At 31.0% G+C, this 21627-nt stretch overlaps 1 protein-coding gene across 1 annotated transcript in view; it reads left to right on the forward strand.

Moving 5' to 3' along the window:
- The window catches only part of LOC114341320 (uncharacterized), a 58377-nt gene extending 39212 nt beyond the window's left edge, over nucleotides 1-19165 (forward strand). The window contains exon 5 of the mRNA XM_050662111.1: nucleotides 18866-19165. Within this exon, the coding sequence (XP_050518068.1) occupies nucleotides 18866-19106 (241 nt within the window). The 3' untranslated portion in view covers nucleotides 19107-19165. The remainder of the gene's footprint in view (nucleotides 1-18865) is intronic.
- The last annotated feature ends 2462 nt before the right edge of the window (nucleotides 19166-21627 follow it).

Below are 21627 nucleotides of genomic sequence, written 5' to 3' on the forward strand. Positions count from 1 at the left end.
TTGGAAATTGCAAAATAAGTATTTTTAGAAGCTTTATCGATCGTAACTCGTAACTTCTGCTCATGCAAATGAGCCTTAGATGGTCTTATTTTAAAGCCCTATTAATAGGCTTCCAAACAATATTTCTTAAATTAACTTGTCTTCATTTGTTTTAAAGTTATACCCGTTTGAAGTTATAATTTTCTTAAAAAAAATGGACATTAATTTGTTTATAAGGGTTTCAAGCAAATTTGAGCCATAAACATTTATACTTTAATTAACAATAATGATAGAAGAACTCAAAAGGAACAATTTGAGCTTACGAAAATGTTCGTAAGTTTATTTTTGCCCAAGATATCGATATTTTAATGGCGCGCTATGAGGAGCAAGATCGGCTCATGCTCACAGTGTAAAGGTTCACGAGCTAACTTCTCCATGCAAATTATAATTTCTATGTATATAAACGTTATCTTTATTTTTTATTTTTAAAGATCCTAATAAAGTTTTATATATTTCTTATATTAAATCATCATACTGTACCTCGTATAACTTTTCATTCTATTTACTTTGTCTTGTTTTTTTGTACTAAATGAGAAAAAAAAAACATTAAAAAGTAATATTTCAGAAATTAACTAAAAAGTCAGCTGATATTTTTTATTAAGAAAGGCAAGGCCTCCTGAGCAAAATAATGTAACACGAGAGCAGTCGATCGGTGTCTTTACCGCGGTATTACTTGATTGTGAGCCGATCTTGTACCTCATAGCGCGCCATTAAAATATCGATATCTTGGGCAAAAATAAACTTACGAACATTTTCATAAGCTCAAATTGTTCCCTTTTGAGTTCTTCTATCATTATTGTTAATTAAAATATAAATGTTATGGCTCAAATTTGCTTGAAATCCTTATAAACAAATTAATGTAAAAATTTTTTAAGAAAATTATAAATTCAAACGGGTATACTTTTAAAACAAATGAAGACAAAATAATTTAACAAACTATGTTTGGAAACCTATTAATTAAGCTTTAAAATGAGACCTTCTAATGCTCATTTGCATGCGTAGAAGCCGAGTTACGATCAATAAAGCGCTTCTAAAAATACTTATTTTGCAATTTGAAATTTGCATTGTGCACTAATATTACAATATCTTGAGTACTAATTATTGGATTTGAGTTTAGTAAACTTTTTTTCTTCGCTTTTTATTAAGGAACAAATTTTATTTGAAACATTTTTTTGTATCTCTTTTAGTTTGAGCTAGAGCCTTATAAACAATTAAATTGTTTATAACAATTTTTTGACTACTCGGATCGAATTCCACCCTCGAAATTCGTAATCAGCAGCCAAAAATCCATAAGAAACCGTTGAGTTTGTCCATCAGAATTAAAAAGGACACGGTGACTCCTCTGGCGCCTAGACTAAAAATGAGCCCTCTTGTTACAAGCAATGCGTTATCATTCAATTCTCAGTGAAATCTAAAGAAAACCCTAACCTAACTTTTTAAAATGACACGGATCGTTTTGCATTCGATTTGGGAGAGCTTCAGGAAAATTCTTAAACACTTAGAATGAGGTACAAATGAAAATTGCATTATAATAAGCGGAAAATGAATTTTTCAAATTGTAAAGTGTTCAAAAAATAAAAATTCACAACTCGGAAACTAATCACGGAAATAAGTTTAATTTTCATACGCGGTGTTTTTGAAGTAGCTGAACAAGAAAATAAGTCCTACCGGGTCAGCGAAGCTATAAGAGGTACCTGGTGCTCGGTATCTACGTCATCTCCAGGAGTTTTATGAAAATTCGTTATGAAAATGGTTGAAATTTATTACCTCGGGGTTTTTGAGGTCGCTGAACATTGATATTGCATGGAATATGCTGTACGAGGTACCTAGTGCCCTGTATCTACGTCGTCTCCGGAAATTTTATGGAAATTCATTATAAAATTCAACAATAAAACACTGAAAACGTTTGTTTTCTATACTTTCACAAAATTTATTACAACTATGTTACTACAGCTGTTTCGGCAGAGTGCCTTTCTCAAGTGATTTAGTTTACAATGGTTTGCCTATTTAAAGTCTTTAACTGAAGAGGTTGAGGAGTGGGGAACTGTTTGTCTCGAGTTGGTCATTCAGAATTATATCTGTATTTCTCAATTTATTAATTTCCATAGATTCTAATAAAGATAGCTTAAGGCCTTTATTTTGAATATGCAGAATTTGAAACTGTTCATTAAAAGAATGATTATGATCTAGAAGATGAAGTGCATATGTAGAAGTGTCTGTTTTTCTATTGTTGAAAGCCCTTTTGTTTTCTGCTATCCTTTTGTCAAAAGTTCTGCCAGTTTGACCGATGTAAGTTTTCGGACAGTCACCACAAGTTAGTTTGTAAACACCACTCTGTAGTTGTTTTCTCTTTCGGCTCTTATTGTTCTTAATATATTTGCTTAAGTTGTTGTTAGTTCTGAAAGCTGGTGTTATTCCTTTCTTTTTTATGTATCTGGCTATTTTTGTTGTTATCTTGCCAGTATATGTGATAGAGCAGAAGGTATTGGATTCTTTCAGTGGTGGTGGATAAACTAATTTCAGGGCTTTCTTATGGAGTTTTTGGTTTAAATTTTTGTTAAGTGTTTGTTCGTTATAGCCATTGTTTACTGCTATTTGTTTAATGATGTTCAGTTCTATCTCGAAGTTACTTTTTGACATGGGAATTTCTGTCAGTCTATGTATCATGCTATGGTAGGCTGCTAGTTTTTGTTGTGTAGGATGGGATGATGAATTGTGTATAGTTGTGTCAGTATAGGTAGGTTTATGATATACGGAGAACTCATGTTCGTTGTGTAGTCTGGTAATTGTTACGTCTAGAAAGTTTATGGTCTTATTCTGTTTTGTTTCTATTGTGAACTCAATATACGTATAGATGTAACAATTACCAGACTACACAACAAACATGAGTTCTTCGTATATCATAAACCTACCCATACTGACACAACTATACACAATTCATCATCCCATCCTCCACAACACAAACTAGCAGCCTACCATAGCATGATACATAGACTGACAGAAATTCCCATGTCAAAAAGTAACTTCGAGATAGAACTGAACATCATTAAACAAATAGCAGTAAACAATGGCTATAACGAACAAACAATTAACAAAATTTTAAACCAAAATCTCCATAAGAAAGCCTTGAAATTAGTCTATCCACCTCCACAGAAAGAACCCAGAAAAAACAAAAATAGCCAGATACATATAAAAAGAAAGGAATAACACCAGCTTTCAGAACTAACAACAACTTAAGCAAATATATTAACAACAATAAGAGCCGAAAGAGAAAACAACTACAGAGTGGTTTTTACAAATTAACTTGTGGTGACGGTCCGAAAACTTACATCGGTCAAACTGGCAGAACTTTTGACAAACGGATAGCAGAACACAAACGGGCTTTCAACAATAGAAAAACAAACACTTCTACATACGCACTTCACCTTCTAGATCATAATCATTCTTTTAATGAACAGTTTCAAATTCTGCATCTTCAAAATAAAGGCCTTAAGCTATCTTTATTAGAATCTGTGGAAATTAATAAATTGAAAAATACAGACATAATTCTGAATGACCAACTCGAGACAAACAGCTCCCCACTCGTCAACCTCTTCAGTTTAAGACTTTAAATAGGCAAACCATTGTAAACTAAATCACTTGAGAAAGGCACTCTGCCGAAACAGCTGTAGTCACATAGTTGTAATAAATTTTGTGGAAGTATAGAAAACAAACGTTTTCATTGTTTTATTGTTAGATAAAATGAACTTCCATCAAGTAACGGTAGAATCCATCAATTATAATAAAATTTGTTGAAACTTGTTATTTTGAGGTTTTAAGGTTACTGAAAGTTTTAATCATATACTCGAGGTTCTGATATCTTTATAATAAAAACATATACAAAAAATTCGATTTTTTTTTTCATAATTCACGATCTGAATTAAGTTTAGAACATTTACCATCGGTTCAAGATAATGTTATCTTGCTACATTCAATGACTGGTATGCAATCGGTTTCATAAGGATCCGTCTTATTTTAGAAAAGTTAGAGGTGTAATGCTTTATTTCCTCAATATTCAAATTGTAGATACAAAACACCTGTCAGAAACTAACTACACTGACCGACACAAAATTCCGCCACCCAAATATTTTGATTAAATTTGACAATCTGTAATTTTCTTATTTGTAAAATTTTTTGCTTATATGGCATTATACGGGGGTAAATGGAAGCGTTGTATTTTCTCCTAATTTAAAAAAATTCTGTGGAAAAATTGGAGGGCTGATTTTGTTTCATACTCTTTTTGTATTATCCAAAAGGTATCATTAAGGTTTTGTTTTTTGAATTATCCGAATATCTCTTTTCTTGTAAGAGCTGTAAATAAAAACATTGCTTTGAAGGTTCTTTTAATTAAAAATTTCAAACACACTGAAATTAAAAAAAAAACAAAACAAAATTAAAAACAAAACAATTCAATAGCGGGTACATCCACTTCTTGCAGCAACGACTGCTCTCAATCTGTTTGGCATCGAATAAATATATGTGTTATCCTTGCCTGGGGAATAGCTCGCTATTCCTCTACCAGAGCCATGACTGTATCAATTTCTCTGGAGGCCTAGGATGACGGCGAATAGCTTCCTTTAATTCATCCCATAAATGATCAATAGGATTGAGATCTGGGCTGCATGCGGGCCATTCTAATCTGATAAATCCAACCTCTATTTTATGAATTGGAAAAGACTGCAAGACTTGTACACACTTCTAAATAGGTCAAAACGGCAAACAGGTGTATGTTTTCAAAAAAACTTTTGATAGTGTGTAAAAAATATTTTATTATCAGCTAAGTACTTCCGACACATAACGTGTCATCATCAGAGCTTCCTAAAAGGACATATTTAAGATAAGATTTTTTAATATAAAAAATAAGTGAAACACTTACGTCCTCTTATAAAACCTTCATAGAAGAGCAACTGCTAAACAACACAATAAAAAACATGGATACTGGGCAAAAGCCACAGATATAGGGTATAATAACCCTTTTAAAGTGAATAAAATCACATCTAAATTCTTTTATTAATTAGTAAGACAACATGGCTGAGTCAAACCATTTTGAGCCCACGTGAACAGCAGATCAGCTGAGGAAGACTGTCATTTATTAAAATGATAAAGAAGTAACTACAATCTTATGCGACCTCTATGTTCATAAATATTAATTAAAAATTGAAAATGACTAAAAAGCCATGTATAGGTTAAATGAAATTAAAGTTAAGATACTAAATTTCAAAGTTAAATTTTCAAAAAAAAAATTTTTCCATTATTACTATTGAAGTGAAATGTTAACGTGTATATTAAAAGTTATCAAAATTCTTCCAAAAAACAAAACTGTTATAGTTTGACCAAGTGTAGAAGAAGTTAGATGAAATCATACCTAGGAGAAATATCATTTGATAAGCTCAGAGTTCGAAAGCTGTTATTAAAATTAAAAATCTTATTGATTAAATCCGACAAATAACAAATATTTACTTGTTTACAAATATGTAAACAATGAACGAAAACTCAAGAATACCTAAAAGTAATGTTCAAAAAACTTTCATAAATTGTTGGGTATACTGTATACTAAACCAAAATTACTAAAGAAATTTCTTAAAAATAGGATCAAATTTACAATTTAATTGAATCTGGGTATTAACACAGTTTTGAGGGTTTCTTTTCATTTCTCTACTTATTTCTAGATCTTCTAGTAGATTCATTTTGGTATAGTTATTATAAGGTATGTTGTGTAATATCCTACTATCTCTTTGTGGACTAAAGCTATGTTTCGATGCATGTAAATGATGACCAAAGCTAGATTTATCAATCTTTGACATATGCTCTTTGATACGAGCATCCAAAGGTCGCATCGTTCTACCCACGTAGGTCACAGGGCATTCACCACATGACAATTTATAAATGCCACTTTTTGAAGTTTTTGAAGTTATACTTCTTTAGGCGCGATTGAGATTGAGGGTGAATTTATATTGATCTGCGCGCATGCGCACACCGACAGTATGGTATTAGTCTTTATACGGGCTCTGATTGAGTGTTGAAATGATCTGTCAATAATAAATAATTGTTCAATATGAAGGTAGTAAACAAATGTATAATATATTAGTTTTATTGTTGTGAGGACAGAAACAAAAAAGTTTATAATTGTAGTGACATTTAAATAGTTTTTAAAAGCAACAGGTACGTAATAATTGTAAATGTATCATAGGTACCTACCTATTTGAACCTACCAAAATACATAGTATGTAATACTTTTATTTACATAATTTGATTACCATCAAAATTTTTATCAATGTTCACCTAATATATTGTTTTCTTACTCTATGTTTTGTTGTATTTTTTCAATTCTAAACCATTTCAATTCAAAATCAAAATAATTTAATTTAATTCAAAAATGTCAAAAGCTTAATCCGTTTAGTTAGTCGATCTTCGCACATAATGACACATTGTCTCCGTGGCGAAGCGTTTAAGGCGAATGAACCCCAATATACCAACCGCACTGATAGCTGGTTCTAATCCCAATAAAAACTTTTTTCTACGACCGTTTAATAACATGCTCATTATTCGCTATTTTTTCATATATAATAGCACCCATTACTGTACCCGTGAGTAATAATTCATTACTCACGGGCTGAAGTTATTCACGGGTCATTACTCACGAGCTGAAGTTAGATTCAAGTGACGCATGCCACTTTTAATATTAATCGTATATACTCTGCACATAAAATTACTTAAAGTTGTTTATTTAATACAATAATTATTGTAATTTATATCAATAATTAACTTCGGAAAAATTTTAAAGGAATTTTAACTGTAACAATGTCAGTATATTTTTTATGTTTATCTTGTTTACTAAAAATTTTGACGTTTATCATTTATTTTAGTGACAGTGACATTAGCTAATTTTGTTGATGTGGAATTTATAACTAATATTGTGTTTATTTTTCAAGCTATATTGTGTTAAATATGTTATAACATATTATGTATAGTTATATTATTATATTATATATAGTTAAATGTAAATATACTGTTGTGATCTGCTTCTTATTAATTTTATATTGATTATTATTTATTTAATTAATCATTTAATTGTCGCAAATCATATATCAAAATTGAATAAAAAATCTCAGGGTGCCTTTTAATATATAAAAAAACAAATTATCTTACGTTATTATTTATCTTCTCTCGTGGGTTCAGTATCTCTGAGTTGATCCTAATCGGGATAAAATAGGGAAAGAAAATAAAGCAAACTATTAAAATAAAAATACAGAATTGTCTTTTATTTATCAAATTAATACTCTGAAAACTATCGAATCTAAAAAACCTGTGGACACAGATGTCCGAATGAAATTTATACCACTTAAAGTTATTATCTTTACAAAAAAAACAATTTGTCGGTTTGTTCCCGATGACTTTGGTAAAACAAACTAAACCAAACAAATTTATGTATTCGCAAGGTTACCTATATTTACTATTTATATTTTGAAATATTGGAACTTTAATTCATATGCTTTTTACTCAAAAATTTATTTCCCGAACATAAAATCTCTTTCACATAAATTGACTGACCTTTTGCTTCCCTCACTCGGATGTCTTCTCGTGACCCCAAACAGCTCTCCCTCGTTGATTATGTTAAAGGCTACTCATCAAAGCATCTCTCCGATGTCCAGCTTCAAAACTGTCAGCATACCAGCACTAATTCTTCAACAAACCGTGTTTCTTTGACACGTTCTCGATTCAAACAAAACTCCAAAAATTCTCTGCTCTCCTTCTCACAATACTACAGAATCAAAGAGGTATTTCGTCTCGATTTGATCTGTCGCTCGTTCCACTTTTCAACACTATTCTCCACTATCAACCAGCCACTGATATATGCTAACTATCTACTCCACTTAACACGTCGAAAACCGCTTCTTCTCGCTGCCAACAACATAATGAATAATTTTTTAACCTCTCTCAATCATCCAATCCATCTTTTCCCCTTCCACATTCCAAGAATCAGAACATTGACTTTTCCATTTGACAAACAACAGTCACCCTCAAATCTGTTCCGACAATCCTAATTACTTTCGGAGAAACTCTCCCACATATACTCGTATTGAAATGAAGATATTAAAATTCCAACTTTCTTTTCAATTATGAATTTCGAGAAATATTGATAATTACCTATACAGTAAACAATTTTTTTCCATTTTAAATCTAAATACATAGTTCTTTTCACTTTAATTATTTACAAAAGTCTTTAATGGTTCCGCGGAAAGCTCGTTAAAAGAGAAATCTATTTACATCCTACCTAAATTCTAATAAATTTTAAAACAGCTCAATATACAGGGTGTATCAAATTTATGTGCCCGCGTTATTAAAAAAATTTAATTTAATTTTTATTTTGCTTTTGATTGATAAAATGCAAACACAATAATTCATTATAACTATTGAAATACGTCCACTGACAACAGCCATTTCCTATTTATTAGATTATAATTGACAGTAGGTACAAATTTAAGCTTATAATTTTTCGGAAACGAATAGAACTTATATTCACTATTTCTAGTTGTATTTTTACAATAAATAGATAATAATTTGGTAATGGTAGGCAACCAATTCTTCAGCCTCGTACTAGAGGTACTTAAATAACATTTAGATGTTCTTGTAAATTATTATAATTTAAATCTCGAGCGTTTGATAAATAAATTTTTACTAATTAAAATAAAAAAAGGTCGTAGAAAAAGTATAGTATTCTACTCGCATGTAATGGCTATTACTCACTCTGATGAATTACGACACTCGCCTACGGCTCGCAAACTTCATCATCGTGAGTAATAGCCATCATTACATGCTCGTTTAATAATATACTATTATTTTTTTTATACATTTTATGATTGCAAGTATATTTATTATATAATTTTATTTTCAGAAAATACGTATTTAGTTAAAAATTTTTCCGACAATTAATGTTCAGAAATCATTTGTGGCATTTGTGTTTGTGTGTGTTTTATTCTTTTATTATTTTAATTTTTGGCACTGTTTTAATAAAAATGTTTGGGAAGTAGTAAGTATAAATTAGTTTAATATTTAAATAAAATATAAATAAAAAGTATGTTAATTTCGTTTAAATCATATAATAGAAGTATAACTTCTTACGTGCGTACAAAGTACACACACATTCTTTTTTTAATTTTGTCTTTAGTATGCGAAAAAATTGACTTGATGTTATCTTTGCATTTAAATGAAAGTTTTAAGTTAGGAATGTTATTTAAGATTTTTGCTATATTGTCTGAAGGATAACCTATGTATGATATAGATCTATACATAACTGCTGAGTTGGAGTTGTCCGGGGTCGCAATATAAGCTAGAGATCTGTTTCTTTTATTCTTAATTTGTTGAGAATGTTATCAACCAAAGTAGGGGAGTAACCGTTACTATGTGCAAGTTGTTTAATAATATCCAATTCAGAAGAAAAATTTGTATCTGATAATGGTAAGCTAAGTAAACGATGGATATAGCAATAAAAAGAAGACATCTTCTGTTGAAAAGGATGATTCGAAGATCTAGGGATAGTATGGTCTGTCTGAGTTGGTTTTCTAAAGACTGAAAAACTTAAATTGTTCTCTATTCTAGTTAATGTTAAGTCTAGAAAATTAATAGAATTGTTAGACTCTGTTTCTAAAGTGAAAGTTATGGCTGGATATAAATTATTGAGTGAAACTAGAATATTTTCTGCATCTGAGGAATTTTCATCTATAATAGCTAACACATCATCCACATATCTAAACCAATACAAGATTTTTTGTAAAGGATTGTGATTTGAAGAATTATTATCAAAGATATTAATCTCAAGGTTGTTAAGGAACAGATCTGCTAGAAAAGGTGATAATGGATTTCCCATTGCAAGGCCTTGTGCCTGTCTATAAATAATGTTGTTAAAAGAAAAGAAATCTTGTGATAAACAAATTTTAAGTAAACAAATTTTAAGGTTTACTTAAAATTTGTTTATCACAAGATTTCTTTTCTTTTAACAACATTATTTATAGACAGGCACAAGGCCTTGCAATGGGAAATCCATTATCACCTTTTCTAGCAGATCTGTTCCTTAACAACCTTGAGATTAATATCTTTGATAATAATTCTTCAAATTACAATCCTTTACAAAAAATCTTGTATTGGTTTAGATATGTGGATGATGTGTTAGCTATTATAGATGAAAATTCCTCAGATGCAGAAAATATTCTAGTTTCACTCAATAATTTACATCCAGCCATAACTTTCACTTTAGAAACAGAGTTTAACAATTCTATTAATTTTCTAGACTTAACATTAACTAGAATAGAGAACAATTTAAGTTTTTCAGTCTTTAGAAAACCAACTCAGATTGACCATACTATCCCTAGATCTTCGAATCATCCTTTTCAACAGAAGATGTCTTCTTTTTATTGCTATATCCATCGTTTACTTAGCTTACCATTATCAGATACAAATTTTTCTTCTGAATTGGATATTATTAAACAACTTGCACATAGTAACGGTTACTCCCCTACTTTGGTTGATAACATTCTCAACAAATTAAGAATAAAAGAAACAGATCTCTAGCTTATATTGCGACCCCGGACAACTCCAACTCAGCAGTTATGTATAGATCTATATCATACATAGGTTATCCTTCAGACAATATAGCAAAAATCTTAAATAACATTCCTAACTTAAAACTTTCATTTAAATGCAAAGATAACATCAAGTCAATTTTTTCGCATACTAAAGACAAAATTAAAAAAAGAATGTGTGTGTACTTTGTACGCACGTAAGAAGTTATACTTCTATTATATGATTTAAACGAAATTAACATACTTTTTATTTATATTCTATTTAAATATTATACTACTTCCCAAACATTTTTATTAAAACAGTGCCAAAAATTAAAATAATAAAAGAATAAAACACACACAAACACAAATGCCACAAATGATTTCTGAACATTAATTGTCGGAAAATTTTTTAACTAAATACGTATTTTCTGAAAATAAAATTATATAATAAATATACTTACAATCATAAAATGTACAAAAAAAATAATAGTATATTATTAAACGAGCATGTAATGATGGCTATTACTCACGATGATGAAGTTTGCGAGCCGTAGGCGAGTGTCGTAATTCATCAGAGTGAGTAATAGCCATTACATGCGAGTAGAATACTATAATCTAACTTGAATCTAACTTCAGCTCGTGAGTAATGACCCGTGAATAACTTCAGCCCGTGAGCAATGAATTATTACTCACGGGTACAGTAATGGGTGCTATTATATATGAGAAAATAGCGAATAATGAGCATGTTATTAAACGGTCGTAGAAAAATTTTTTATTGGGATTCGAACCAGCTATTAGTGCGGTTGGTATATTGGGGTTCATTCGCCTTAAACGCTTCGCCACGGAGACAATGTGTCATTATGTGCGAAGATCGACTAACTAAACGGATTAAGCTTTTGACATTTTGAATTAAATTAAATTATTTTGATTTTGAATTGAAATGATTTAGAATTGAAAAAATAGAACAAAACATAGAGTAAGAAAACAGTATATTAGGTGAACATTGATAAAAATTTTGATGGTAATCAAATTATGTAAATTAAAGTATTACATACTATGTATTTTGGTAGGTTCAAATAGGTAGGTACCTATGATACATTTACAATTATTACGTACCTGTTGCTTTTAAAAACTATTTAAATGTCACTACAATTATAAACTTTTTTGTTTCTGTCCTCACAACAATAAAACTAATATATTATACATTTGTTTACCTTCATATTGAACAATTATTTATTATTGACAGATCATTTCAACACTCAATCAGAGCCCGTATAACGACTAATACCATACTGTCGGTGTGCGCATGCGCGCAGATCAATATAAATTCACCCTCAATCTCAATCGCGTCTAAATAAGTATAACTTCAAAAACTTCAAAAAGTGGCATTTATAAATTGTCATATGGTGAATGCCCTGTGACCTACGTGGGTAGAACGATGCGACCTTTGGATACTCGTATCAAAGAGCATATGTCAAAGATTGATAAATCTAGCTTTGGTCATCATTTACATGCATCGAAACATAGCTTTAGTCCACAAAGAGATAGTAGGATCTTACACAACATACCTTATAATAACTATACCAAAATGAATCTACTAGAAGATCTAGAAATAAGTAGAGAAATGAAAAGAAACCCTCAAAACTGTGTTAATACCCAGATTCAATTAAATTGTAAATTTGATCCTATTTTTAAGAAATTTCTTTAGTAATTTTGGTTTAGTATACAGTATACCCAACAATTTGTGAAAGTTTTTTGAACATTACTTTTAGGTATTCTTGAGTTTTCGTTCATTGTTTACATATTTGTAAACAAGTAAATATTTGTTATTTGTCTGATTTAATCAATAAGATTTTTAATTTTAATAACAGCTTTCGAACTCTGAGCTTATCAAATGATATTTCTCCTAGGTATGATTTCATCTAACTTCTTCTACACTTGGTCAAATTATAACAGTTTTGTTCTTTGGAAGAATTTTGATAACTTTTAATATACACGTTAACATTTCACTTAATGTTGTTCTGAAGTTATTTTCTTGTGGCATTTTTATAATCAAGTATATTCAAATGGGAAATAAGTCACAATTTTACCTAAAAATGATTTTATTAACGTTTCGACGCCCAAGTCGGGTGTCGTTGTCAAAATACAAAATAATACTAAATAAACAAAAATGGTGTTGCTTAGTAAAAAATTCTTCTAATAATTTATTTAATCTGACTCATTTATATCGGCAATTCAGACACGTATTATACATTTTAAAGTAGACGACTTTAAAATGATATTGCCAATATTGATGAGTTGCGTTCCTGGGACGACTTTACTAAAAGATAGTTCATTCGATTACATGAAATCAATCCCAACTCAAGAATATCCGCCACAAAAAATCATAGCATGTGATCTGTCTTTAAAAAGACAACCAAATGCAACGGTGGCACTGAAATTCTCGCGTTAGAGATTCCATAGTAAATCATGAGGGAAAACCAGGAAAAACCTCGTGATACTATCCCGACATCGTAAGTATTTGGGTTTACATTTAGTTTATTCTCAAAAATAATACCAAATTCTGACTTGATATTTTAAATTTTAAATAATACTAAAATACTAAATATGTACTAACTCGATATGTTACTGATTTACTAATTGTGGTATTTTCTTTCTATTGACTTCCTCCTTTAATATGGGTAACCACATCCTACTGCATTCTACCGAGGAATTTGCGACACAATTGGTTTCATTTAGCATAATTAGAGCCGCTTCTTTGATTTTTCTATTTTTACTATCTGCTTCTTTTAGGACTATACTTGAATCTCTCCACTGAACTCTATGTTCATTATCCCATGCGTGTTGACATATTTGAGATCTATCAAATTCTCTATTTTTTTATATAGGACTGATGTTCATTTACTCTAACTTGAATTTCAGTGCCACCGTTGCATTTGGTTGTCTTTTTAAAGACAGATCACATGCTATGATTTTTTGTGGCGGATATTCTTGAGTTGGGATTGATTTCATGTAATCGAATGAACTATCTTTTAGTAAAGTCCTCCCAGGAACGCAACTCATCAATATTGGCAATATCATTTTAAAGTCGTCTACTTTAAAATGTATAATACGTGTCTGAATTGCCGATATAAATGAGTCAGATTAAATAAATTATTAGAAGAATTTTTTACTAAGCAACACCATTTTTGTTTATTTAGTATTATTTTGTATTTTGACAACGACACCCGACTTGGGCGTCGAAAGGTTAATAAAATCATTTTTAGGTAAAATTGTGGCTTATTTCCCATTTGAATATACTTGAACATTTCACTTCAATAGTAATAATGGAAAAAATTTTTTTTGAAAATTTAACTTTAAAATTTGGTATCTTAACTTTAATTTCATTTAACCTACACATGGCTTTTTAGTCATTTTCAATTTTTAATTAATATTTATGAACATAGAGGTCGCATAAGATTGTAGTTCCTTCTTTATCATTTTAATAAATGACAATCTTCCTCAGCTGATCTGCTGTTCACGTGGGCTCAAAATGGTTTGACTCAGCCATGTTGTCTTACTAATTAATAAAAGAATTTAGATGTGATTTTATTCACTTTAAAAGGGTTATTATACCCTATATCTGTGGCTTTTGCCCAGTATCCATGTTTTTTATTGTGTTGTTTAGCAATTGCTCTTCTATGAAGGTTTTATAAGAGGACGTAAGTGTTCCACTTATTTTTTATATTAAAAAATCTTATCTTAAATATGTCCTTTTAGGAAGCTCTGATGATGACACGTTATGTGTCGAAAGTACTTAGCTGATAATAAAATATTTTTTACACACTATCAAAAGTTTTTTTGAAAACATACACCTGTTTGCCGTTTTGATCTATTTTATGAGTCCATCAGTGTTTTTATTTACAAAAAATGGTATAGTTCTTACAAGAAAAGAGATATTCGGATAATACAAAAAACAGAATTTTGGTGACACATCCAGGATAATATAACGGGACTATAAAACAAAATCAGCTCTTCCATTTTTCCACAGAATTTTTTAAAGTTAGGAGCAAATACAGCGCTTTCATTCACCCCTGTATACGGTCATATCAATACACAAACGATACACATATAATGCCAAACGATATCAATACATGTAATACCTACAAACTGTTGTGAGAATCTTAAAAATCAGAGCGCAAATAATAAATTTATAAATTGTCAAACTGAATCAAAAATTTTGGGCGGCGGAATTTTGTGCCGGTGCATGTATAACCAGCTTAACCAATTAAAAGATGAAGTAGTTTTCAATCCTAATAGCAATATTAATAATATTTAAAAATATTAAAATATTACTAAAAGATTTTTTAAATTGAAAACTTATTGGTCCATTTCCTTGGTAACACCTCCATGGCTTCTAAAATTTGCAAGCCAGATGGATGCTGAAGCGAAAAAGACAAGAGGGAATTTAAAAACTTACAATTCACGACCCTGTCTGTTCAGCTGGTAAATTTCAACAGAAAATGGACCTAGTTACTCAAAGAAGTAATAGAGATGTATGAAGTCAAACTAGTTTGATTTTATTCAACAAACTTGACTTGACTTGAAAACCAAACTTTTTTTGTAAAAAAGTTTGACTTGACTTGATTTCAACATCTTTCGGTTTGACTTGAAATCAAACTTCTTCAAACAGTTTGAAGTTTGAATATCATATTGCGTAACGTGTTTATTTCCAATTCTAATTGAGAGCGTACCGACTTTTGTTTTGACTTATTTGGATAGGTCTGAAGCTGCTACTCCGCAAATTGGTTTGTAGTTCATATTATTAAGAAGTATATTTAAAAGAAGTATATTAAGAAGTAGTCGGTCTTGACGGTCCAGTTAGCTGGGGCTCAGTCGATCGACAAGTTTAGTGGATTTGCGATTTGCGGTCGCTGGTTCGAGCCTCAGCTAGGTCATGAAATTTATAAAAGGCCAACGCCGTAGTATAAAACTCAATAGAGTCTACGGCTTGGTCTGGAATAAACTGGCGTCTGATCGGCCTATGGAGGAGCGGTACGGGAAGGGATAAGGGCTTCCGGCTTGGTGATACTCCTCCATAGATCCCTACCGAAGGGCGTTGACGCCTAAGAACGGTGTATACATACATATTAAGAAGTATATTGGCTTGTTTATTAAATTCGTTTTGAAGTGTGTGCTTTGTGAAGTAATATCTGAACCTGAATATTTTTTGGCTCAGAATAAGTACCAGATCAAATTGAATCTGATTTTGAAGGTATTCCCAGTGCAAAAATTAACAGAAAAAAATCTGCATACTTGTATTATGTAAAAATAAAGAACAGCGTTATAAAATGGCAAATAGTGAACTAATTCTTTAAGACGACATTGCAAAGTCGCAAAAAATTCATTAAACCTACTCTATCAAAAATATAATATTTTGTTGTTCCTTCATAAATTTTTGTTAAAGGGGCCGTTCAAGTATTACGAAACGCAATTTTTGAAGCTCTTACAACCTCTTTACCACATCTGTATCTTGTCATCTTTTATTGTGAAGAAAGGTCCAGCTATTTATTGTAAACACGTGCTACTGTGCTTGATCTAGTTAATACAAATTTTAAGATTTTTTCACTTGAATACTATTGTCCTATTGTAACATGAGCGGAGCGTGAGGGGGCAATATAATACAATCCAGGGGTTCTATATAAAATATAAACGAAAGTTGAAAAGTTTGGATTGTAATTCCGTAGTTTTTTTATTTAAGTTAAAAAGCAATGTTACGTTGTAACGCGCTGTTCGAACCCCCCCCCCCCCGTATAACGCGCCGTAACGTTTTACATGGGCCCCCTCCTCACAACTTGCGTTACGTAATACTTGAAAGCTTCCACAGTAGATTAAATTACACTTGGTATGATAAAAAACTATCTAACGAATTCTTTGTTTTAATCTAGTAAAACTGGAATATAAACAAGTTATATCGATAAAACGAAACTTGCCAGCAAGCAATTCTAAGCACAAAGAAATGATTTTCAAAAAATTTACCCTATTTTGATTATAATCGCTTCCTGTATCAAGATACTTTTTTGTGGCACTCATTGTATTATTAATTTTCTTATCTTAATTGGTAGCAAACATGTCAATCTGGGCAAAAAAGTATATCTACTAAACAAATTATTTTTCAAACTCGTTCAAACTAGTTTGACAAACAATTTGAATTTTCAAACCTGTACAATTGACCAGTTTGACTTGATTTGCATTATTTGTCAGAAGGATTGACTTGAGTTTGACTTGAAATTAAGTCAAACTCAAGTCAAGTTCAAACATTCAAGTCAAACTTGTGCAACTCTTAGAAGTAACGACCAATATAAAAATAAAATAAAAAATTCCATTTTTATTCAGTTGCAATGCGAAGGCAAAACAATCTTATTTTTCACTTAAAATACGGAGCGCAGTCCAGCACTTTGAATCGACGATTTTAGACTCTTGTTGGAGTCTCATCGGAGAGACGTAGGCCTGCTACTCCATACTCTAAGTGAGCAACACCGAGAGTTTATCCCCCACACCGCAACTGACGTGAATGGACTAGGTGACTAGCATCATCTGGCAATTGAAAGATGAAGTAGTTTTCAATCCTAATAGCAATATTAATAATATTTAAAAATATTAAAATATTACTAAAATATTTTTAAATTGAAAACTTATTGGTCCATTTCCTTGGTAACACCTCCATGGCTCCTAAAATATTTTAATATCTTTAGTAATATTTTAATATTTTTAAATATTATTAATATTGCTATTAGGATTAAAAAGTACTTCATCTTTCAATTGCCAGATGACGCTAGTCACCTAGTCCATTCACGTCAGTTGCGGTGTGGGGGATAAACTCTAGGTGTTGTCTCTCCTAGAGCTTCACGATATTCGATAAAAATGTCGATATTGTATTGATATCGTATCGAAAACCAATACAATACCGATACAATACATACCTTAGCAATATTAATGTCGATACGATACTCATTATCTGAAATCAATACAATACTCTTGTATTGTCGATACTCTTGCCTCGATATTATTGCAAATATCGATATCGAGAAAAAAATAAAACGCTACAGTTGTTTGGTTATATTTTGTAAATTAGGTATTTAGATCATAATTGTTTATATAAAAGTATAAGTGATCTGCAACTCAAGCATCAGCTGTTATAATATTTTACACTTGAGTGCTTAAACTTGAAACTCTTGACAGTGAGTAAATCACATCATCTTTGATTACACTGTTTATATCATGTGGAATTTGTGGAAATATTACGGAAGTGAGTAATGATAACGCAAAAATAGCTTTCAACAAATACTGAATTGCGATTTGTTCCGATAAATTATGCATAGAGCTGTTAAAAAACATTTATTTTATTTGATTAAAGTAGATTACTTCCACCATAATGTTTAAATCTGCATTTATTTTCCTTTAAAAGGGGTGGATTTCACCCCTAAAATGCAAAGAGTTCAAGTTGACACCATATCACTTTTATTTCTTGATGTATCCTCTAATTACTCCCCAATTTTCATGGGAATCAACGAAGGTTCAACGAAATCGGAAGAGAAAACCTTCGGTGATTGCACTTTCAGAAATATACAAAATAATTTTAAAACAGGGGTAAATTTCACCCCTAAAATGCAAAAATCGCAAATTGGCACTATGTCACCTCTGTTACTTAAGGTATCCTCCTAACCACCCACAAATTTTCAAAAGAATCTTTGGAGGTTCAACGAAGCTCAAATCCACCTTCAGTGACTGCAGTATGTATATTTTAAGAGCTTATATAGATAGTGATAAATAAATGAAGAATAGTATTTTTTTATTAATTTATGTCCTCTTAATTATGTCAAGGATTATTATATTTAATAATACTTTTTATGTCGATATTTTATCGAGTATTGTATCGATATCGTATCGAAATCAATATCAATGCGATATTTTTATAAGAAAGTATTGCCGATATCGATACTCGATACGATACTTCATTGGCATAACCAATACAATACTCAATACTTACAAAGTATCGATATTGTATTGTATCGTGAAGCTCTAGTTTCTCCGATGAGACTCCAACAAGAGTCGAAAATCGTCGATTCACAGTGCTGGACTGCGCTCCGTATTCTAAGTGAAAAATAAGATTGTTTTGCCTTCGCCTTGCAACTGAATAAAAATGGAATTTTTTATTTTATTTTTAGTTTAAACTATTGTTTCAGATTCAATTTAAACGCCAAGATAGAGTACGAGCCATATGAACGACGTATTACTGCCAGTGGAAAATATACAAAACCAATTGAAAACATTACCAGAATCATAGATCCCAGTAAGAACGTCAGTAAGACAGATTTTAATCTGGGTGTTCTAAAAGACCTAGCACTGAAATCCAATATACCACCTTATTACATCAACTTTTGGTTTGAAAAATGTACATGCTACGAGGAAAATCTTTGTACGTGAAAAAGTTGTGCGTATAACTGTTACATGTGATTTCATAATACTAATACTTTTTAAAATTATGTTTTCTTTCTTACTAAACTTAGTCCGTCCCACTTTTTATGTTTCGTACATCACTGGCGAAGAGTCCATGTAACCATTGTTACCATTGGTAACAGTTAAAATTTGTAAATAAATATTTTATGACTACTATGAAATAATTCCATTTATATTTTTTAAAAATAGAAATATTTGTTAATAGTATCTACCTAATTCAGTAAAATAGCCAACTAGACGCACGAAAATATCAGCGAGTTTATGTAAAATCGGTTGCACGTTATTATAATACGCCCTTACCACAGTATAAAGAGATTCCATATTTATTATACTGTGCCCTTACCGTGCGCCGCGCCGTTTACCACTTCTGTGAGTGGCAACGATAGTAGGATCATTGACTGGATCGTCTCTGAAAATTTTGCGGGGACGATGGCTCTGAAACCGCGTATTGGTGTTACCAAATTTTAATTTGGTGACGCTAGGTAGGGCCGGTGTCTATCGAGACAGAAAATACCGACCGTAAGAATATCAGACTTAATAAATGCAATTTTAATTATTATTATAATTATAGGTGATAATTATAATTCCATTTATGAAGTCTGTTATTCTTAGGGCCGGTATTTTCTCGATTAAACTCCGGTTAGTTAACCGTACCGGCCCTTTGGATTCGATTATTACATAATATGCATTATTAATTATTAGTTTATAACTTGTAACTGTACTTGCTTATTATACAGATAATACATCTATACCTTTTTATCCTATATAAATCATATTAATCGATTTTAATTACTTGTCGAAATATATTAATTAACAACAACATTATTATAATATGACATATAATAATATTGATCATACAGTACATTGTAGTGTATAATCAATAAAATAAAAATTATTTAATATTTTAGGCTAAAAATGACAAATGAATGTACTGATTAGTATACTAATTATACAATTTGGATTTTTTAATAAAGTATAAAGGTGATATAATACATATTTTACCTAAAAACAACAAATATGTTTTTAGTTTGTAGACACTTTATATAATTTCTTAAATTTTAAATTTTTTAATTTTATTTCATCTATTTTTATAATAGACCTGGATCGCGCGTACCAAAAAAAAGTTGATTAATAGCAAGCTGAAAATTCACGGTGTCTAGTCGAACAAACTTTGATGTATGGGAACACTGTATATATAAAAATATTTATAAAATACATTATATTATATAGATAATATATAATATATCTGGTATATATTTAGTATCTGGTTTTGGTAACACTTTAGAAAAAGTCACGCATCGCCACTGTCGTACATGCTCTTGTGGACTAAATACCTCTTTTACTTATTCTTTGCATTTTCAATGAATCTATCCTTACTTACCGTTGCGTTGTTGCCAGTTCCATTTTGTGTCAAGTGTCTCAAACTGGTGCCTATGCTTGTGTTACATATATGCAAAAGAGATATACGAATTCTGATTGAACTATAGTTCATATATATCATCATCACATCATCAATCAGCCAAACGCTTCCACTGCTGGACATAGGCCTCCCTCAGTTATTTCCAATGTTCTCCACACTAGGCCGCTTGTAGTTTACTGCTACTCTTTTATGTCGTCGGTCCATCTAGTCGGTGGTCGTCCTCGGCTTCTTTTATAGTTTCTGGGCCCCTACTTTATGATTCGTCGTGTCCACCGTCCGTCTTGTGTTCTAGCTAAGTGCCCTGCCCAGTTCTACTTAAGCGTCGTAGCTCTTTTGATGACGTCTTGAACTTCTGATTTTTGCCAGATTTGTTAGTTTGTTATGTGGTCTCGAAGGGCTCACGTTCAGCATTGGACGTTCCATGACTCGTTGTGTAACTCTAAGATTATTCGCGGATTTCTGCGTTAGTGTTAGTGTCTCTGCTCGATAAGTTTGTACAAGCAAAACACATGGGTTATAAACCTTTCGCTTGGAACACATGGGAATTGACATTATTTTTAGAATATGGCTTAGTTTGCCAAATTCTGCCCGTGTAAGACCTATTCGCCTCTGTATTTCATGTGTTTGACTGTATCTGCTTATTTTGATCTCATGTACCAGATATTTGTAAGTGTCTGTTTGTTGTATGGTATTATTGTCAATAGTTATATTTCCACTCATTACAAGGTTTGTCATAAGTTTAGTTTTCTCAAAGTTTATTTTTAATCTTGCTCTCTCAGACAGAGTTTTAAGCGAATGTATCATAGAAACTGATCATCAGAGATCACCAGAGAATCATCATCCGCAAACCTCAGATAATTTAGTCTCTCTCCATCTACAGTATGTCCCTGTAAGTTGTATCCATATGGAAAACTTTTTTATTATTAATTTTACGAAAAAAAGTTATTCTTTATTAAAAGCTCTGCATGGTCCAAAACCTAAGATTTAACCATCAAATATAAAAATTTTTGAATATTATACGAGGTATGTCAAAAAGTTTGAATTCCACTCAAGAGTAAAGTAGCTTTA

The sequence above is a fragment of the Diabrotica virgifera genome, chromosome 9 (genome assembly GCF_917563875.1).
Source record: "Diabrotica virgifera virgifera chromosome 9, PGI_DIABVI_V3a".
Taxonomy (NCBI): Eukaryota; Metazoa; Arthropoda; class Insecta; order Coleoptera; family Chrysomelidae; genus Diabrotica; species Diabrotica virgifera.